This window comes from Myotis davidii, unplaced genomic scaffold (assembly GCF_000327345.1).
Source record: "Myotis davidii unplaced genomic scaffold, ASM32734v1 scaffold173, whole genome shotgun sequence".
Taxonomy (NCBI): Eukaryota; Metazoa; Chordata; class Mammalia; order Chiroptera; family Vespertilionidae; genus Myotis; species Myotis davidii.
The window spans coordinates 3772971-3778129 of NW_006286303.1; the positions used below are offsets into that span (position 1 = coordinate 3772971).

The 5159-nt window shown below is 42.5% G+C and overlaps 1 protein-coding gene across 1 annotated transcript in view; it reads left to right on the forward strand.

Moving 5' to 3' along the window:
* The first annotated feature begins 4756 nt into the window (after positions 1-4756).
* The window catches only part of SGCB (sarcoglycan beta), a 14368-nt gene continuing 13965 nt past the window's right edge, over positions 4757-5159 (forward strand). The window contains exon 1 of the mRNA XM_006757826.2: positions 4757-4997. Coding sequence (XP_006757889.1) covers positions 4818-4997 — 180 coding nt within the window. The 5' untranslated portion in view covers positions 4757-4817. The remainder of the gene's footprint in view (positions 4998-5159) is intronic.

A 5159-nucleotide genomic window follows, 5' to 3' on the forward strand; every position in this document is an offset into this window, starting at 1 on the left:
TGCAGCGCCAGGCTGCCCCGCGGGCCAGGAGGGCCAGCTGCGCCCATGCGGACCTGCGGGCTCCGGGTGCGCCTCCGCCCTGGTTCTGGGAGCTTAAGACTGTCCCCTGGCCGGTTGTTTTTTTTTTTAAAAAAAAAAATGCTTTATCAAGTATTTCTTGATCTGCATGGTAAACTTGGAACAGAATAGCTTTGAAGGCTGTTTTCCCCCCAAAGCAAGATACACATGTAAAAGTGTGTGTGTGAATTATACAGGGTGTCCAAAAAAATACATATACACACATTGAATAATTATTAATTCCAGTGGGTTAAAGCTGCGAGAGAGAAACATTCATTGAGCTGTCAGCTGTTAAGTGTGCGTACATTTTGGGGGGACAACCTTTATATAGGGTGACTTCTTACGACAAAGATCATTTTCATGGTCACTTTTTCTTTAACTGTTATTTCCTTTTAGGAAAAACAACAACAACTATGATGTCATAGGGTGTTTTTTTAAGTCCCATTCTTAAACCGTGTTTAAAAAATAAATACGAGTCAAGTAACCAGCATTCTGTTTCCAGAAAATCTCTTTTTTTTCTGGAAAGGTTTTCGTAGGTAATTAACTGCTTGTAGAGACCTCATAGGTATCTGTCACTGGGAGAGGCGTTCTGAGGGATATGAAATCTGCCTTCTCGGGGCTTAAAGTCAAGTTGCCTCATCGGTGCAGAACCACCAACGAAAGACCATAGGCAGGTCCCACCAACTGTGCAGCAGGTCCTACCCGGAGTCATCGTGGACCCCACTCTGTCCCGTTCACATCTAGTCGTTCACCAGGTCCCGTCCGTTCTACCTTGTGCCACCTCTGCCCAGGCTCCTTCACCTCCAGTGCTGCAGCCCAGTCCAGCCCTCACTTGGGGCTGTTGGAGAAACCCGCTGTTGGTATCTTCTAGTCCAGCTCAGCCCTATTTGGGTTGATTTTGCTTTAATACAAATCTGAGTTATCACTAACCTATTTTAAATTTTTGGTAGTTCCCCATCACCTTACAGATAAAGTCCATCATTCTTGACATGGTACTTATGTCTATTCATTTATTGGCCTCTAACCACCACTCTCACCTCTTTTTTTGCCCCGTTTCTGTAACTTATCCTCCTCATCACCCACTTAAAGCTACCAAAATTAGTTTGCCCAGAGATGACCTGAACTCAGAACCTCCATGCTGTTCCTGCTGCCTGCACGCCTTTCTCTGCACTTTTGCCTGGCAAACTTCTGTTTATCCTTCAAGATTCAACTGAAACCTCAAGTGTCCTTAAAAACCTTCAATTGATGCCCCTGCTTGCTAAGTAGAATGTCATCCCTCTGGTGTTCCCTGTAGTGCCCTGCGCCTGCTCCACCGTGGCCCTTGCCTGGTTGAACTGCAGTTGTTAGTGACCTTGACTATCTACCCCACTTGCTTGTAAGTTCTTTGAGGGTAGGTGCTATGTCTTGCTCATCTTGCTGGTCTGAGCATCTGGCATACAGTCACTCTTCACTACATGTTAAATGCATGTGGTGAATATAATCATGTACATGAAGTAGCAAAGAAGGCTAAAGAATGCATCCCAGCAGGGATAAATGTTGCCCCGCCTGTCTTATGTAAACGGACATTCAAACTCGATTAGGACTGAAATTGCCCACCTATCAGCACTGTCACAGTGTCTGTGAAAATGAGAAGAAAGCACACCTCTCTTCAGGGAAAAACTACCAACATGCATATTCAAGGCTAAAATGTCTGCTGTGCACCTCATAGATGGTGCACCGCATGCAGATACACAACCTACACAACTGTATCAGCATTCTGTTTTGTGATAAAATCTGTTAAGTAGATTGAATTAAATTCTATCGAGCCTTCCTTGCTGCTCTGTGGAATTTAAAATTTTTATCTTCCCCATTACTCACAGTGCTTATTCCTCTCTTTTTGCATAAGCCCCCAACCAGCCTGCTGCTACTCCTGACACATGGTAAGATTCCAGATGGCCCTGCCTGGAACATCCCTAGAAAAAAGAATGGTTTCCCTTAGTGGTGTGACCATTTCAGTGAAGTCCGAGTCCACCCTTTAAGACTGTTCTTTTCTCCTGTACTCGGAATCCCTTTCTTTCCTGCCTCCATGGGGTCTTGTTTCCCACATCACCCTGCTCTGCTCAGACACCTGCCTCGCTTGACATCTTTCCCTCTGCCGTCAAATATACAAGTGCTCCCCCAAATTGGGGAGAGGGAAGGTATAACAAACACAACATAAGAAACACAATTTTCCTCTGACAATACATAATTCTTTAGATATAATTTTTCTTTCCTCTCTTCTCCTTCTGGATTCGGAAATAGATGAATACATGCTTGCTTTTCACTATTCCCTACTTATCAATTTGCTATACAGAGTTCATCTTTAAGGTTGTGGAGGCACTTCCTGACAAATCAAGTTCAACAACTGCACATCCTGGGTTTTCTTGACATTTATTGTATTTCTTATTTTCCATTGTTCCTGCACACTTAAAGTCTCCCAGTACTATCTCCTTAGCTCTTTGTTCTCCTCTTTATACTATTTTTCACAATGAAGTGATGTGGTCTCATAGATTTAACTTACCTCGAGGCTGAGAACTCTCAAATCTGTATCGCTAGTCCTAACGACTTAATATCCCATCCCATTGCATTTGAGGCATGTGCTTATTTCTCATTGAGTTCAAATGCAACGTATGTGGAATCGCCTCCCTCCTTCATTCCACATATTTAACTAGTCACCATTTAGTAAACATGAGATTCTTTTTTGAATCTGGCTACAAATTCAGTTAACTTTTCTCTTGGAACTATATTTTTTTTCCTTTTTCATTCCACTTTAGTTTAGGCCTTCATTACCACAAACCTCTATTCCTGCAACATCTCCCAACAGCCTACTTCCTGGCAGTTGTATTTACTAACTCTGCTACAAACGCCGACACCCTGAGCATCCTGAAACATGTCATTCATGTTCAAACACTTCTAATAACTCCCAGTTAACAGCATAAAGACTAGAGTTTGTACCCAACAGTCCAATAACTTTCACAACATGCCCTACTTTTCCTACTTTATTCTCCCTGAATTGCCAGATCTGACCCACCCACTCCATCTGGTTTCCCTGACAACTCCAAGCCATCCTGTTTCTCCTCCCATTACACTCCACAGCATGTATTGTCTATCCAGTGGTCGGCAAACTCATTAGTCAACAGAGCCAAATATCAACAGTACAACGATTGAAATTTCTTTTGAGAGCCAAATTTTTTAAACTTAAATTATAGAGGGAGGTACATTGTTATTAACTTAATTAAGGTACTCCTAAGGCTTAGGAAGAGCCACAGTCAAGGGGCCAAAAAGCCGAGCCCACCCTCGCGAGTCACATGCGGCTCTTTGGCCCCTTGAGAGTGGCTCTTCCACAAAATACCACGTGCGGGCGCTCACATACAGTGTGATTGAAACTTCGTGGCCCATGCGCAGAAGTCGGTATTTTGTGGAAGAGCCACACTCAAGGGGCCAAAAAGCCGCATGTGGCTCGCAGTTTGCCGACCACTGGTCTATACTATTGATTTTGTCTCGGGTACTTTTTATACTCTTAAAAATCACTGAGGATCCCAAAGAGCTTTTGTCCACATGTGTTATATCTGTTGATATTTACTGTATTAGAAAAACTGCCCTGACTGGTTTGGCTTAGTGGATAGAGTGGTGGCCTGCAGACTCGAAGGTCCCGGGTTCGATTCCGGTCAAGGGCACGTACTTTGGTTGCGGGCACGTCCCCAGTGGGAGATGTGCAGGAGGCAGCTGATCGATGTTTCTCTCTCATCGATGTTTCTAACTCTCTATCTCTCTCCCTTCCTCTCTGTAAAAAATCAATAAAATATATTTTTTTTAAAAAGAAAAACTGGGAAAATTTTTCAACACAGGAATACACAATGCACAATTTCTTTTCTTTTTTTTTTAAATATATTTTATTGATTTTTTACAGAGAGGAAGAGAGAGAGAGAGTTAGAAACATCGATGAGAGAGAAACATCGATCAGCTGCCTCCTGCACATCTCCCACTGGGGATGTGCCTGCAACCCAGGTACATGCCCTTGACCGGAATCGAACCTGGGACCTCTCAGTCCGCAGACCGACGCTCTATCCACTGAGCCAAACCGGTTTCGGCCACAATGCACAATTTCATTAGCTGTTAGAGCAATGATGGCATCCCATATAGTCATGGGGCCTATGGAAAATTCCTCTGTACATTCACGAGAGGAGAGTAAAAAAGGAAAAATAACATCTTAGTGTTATTTTGAAAATGGTTCCACCCTCCAGACCCCTCCGGGACTCCCCAGCTCATACTTTGAAAACTGCTGGTCTAGGATAATGTTAGCTTTAGCCCATTTTTGGCTTTGATAAAGAACAAAATCTGTCAGCCTCCCCAAATTCTTTTCATATAAATGAAAACATATAATTTAAAATAATTATGAATCATTAATTAAAAGATTACCCACTGTAGAATGTATATATATCAACTCTTGCCCAAAATGAGCTTCACTGGAAGTAGGACTATTCAAAGGAGAGAGTAGCAATCTCTTACCAACGAGTCACACTGAAAGCTCTTCTTGCCACCCCTGTAAGCATAGTAATTAATGTCCTTTCTTGGAGCCTGAAACTCAATGTGATTTGAAGTTTATTAGGGGAAAATATATCACTGGCCAATTCAGCTTTCTTTGGTTATGAATATGCACCTAACGAATAAACGCATCAAGAGCTGTCCCAACGTGTTGTACTTCGTTTTAGCAAAGTTCCAATGGTCCTGTAAAGAAGTCCATGCGTGAGAAGGCGGTGGAGAGAAGGAATGTCAACAAAGAGCACAACAGCAACTTCAAAGCCGGATATATTCCAATCGACGAAGATCGCCTCCACAAAACGGGCTTGAGAGGGAGAAAGGGCAACTTGGCCATCTGTGTGATTATCCTCTTGTTTATCCTGGCTGTCATCAACTTAATTGTGAGTATGCAGTACTGAATATCCTTTTTTCATTACCGTGGGAATTTTGCTGTTTTTCAGTGAAATAATGGACTTTGTTTCTATAAGTTCTTTCAGGATCCTCTTACTTTCTGTTCTCCTATACATATTTTATCTCTTATTGAGTTTTAATGATTATATATA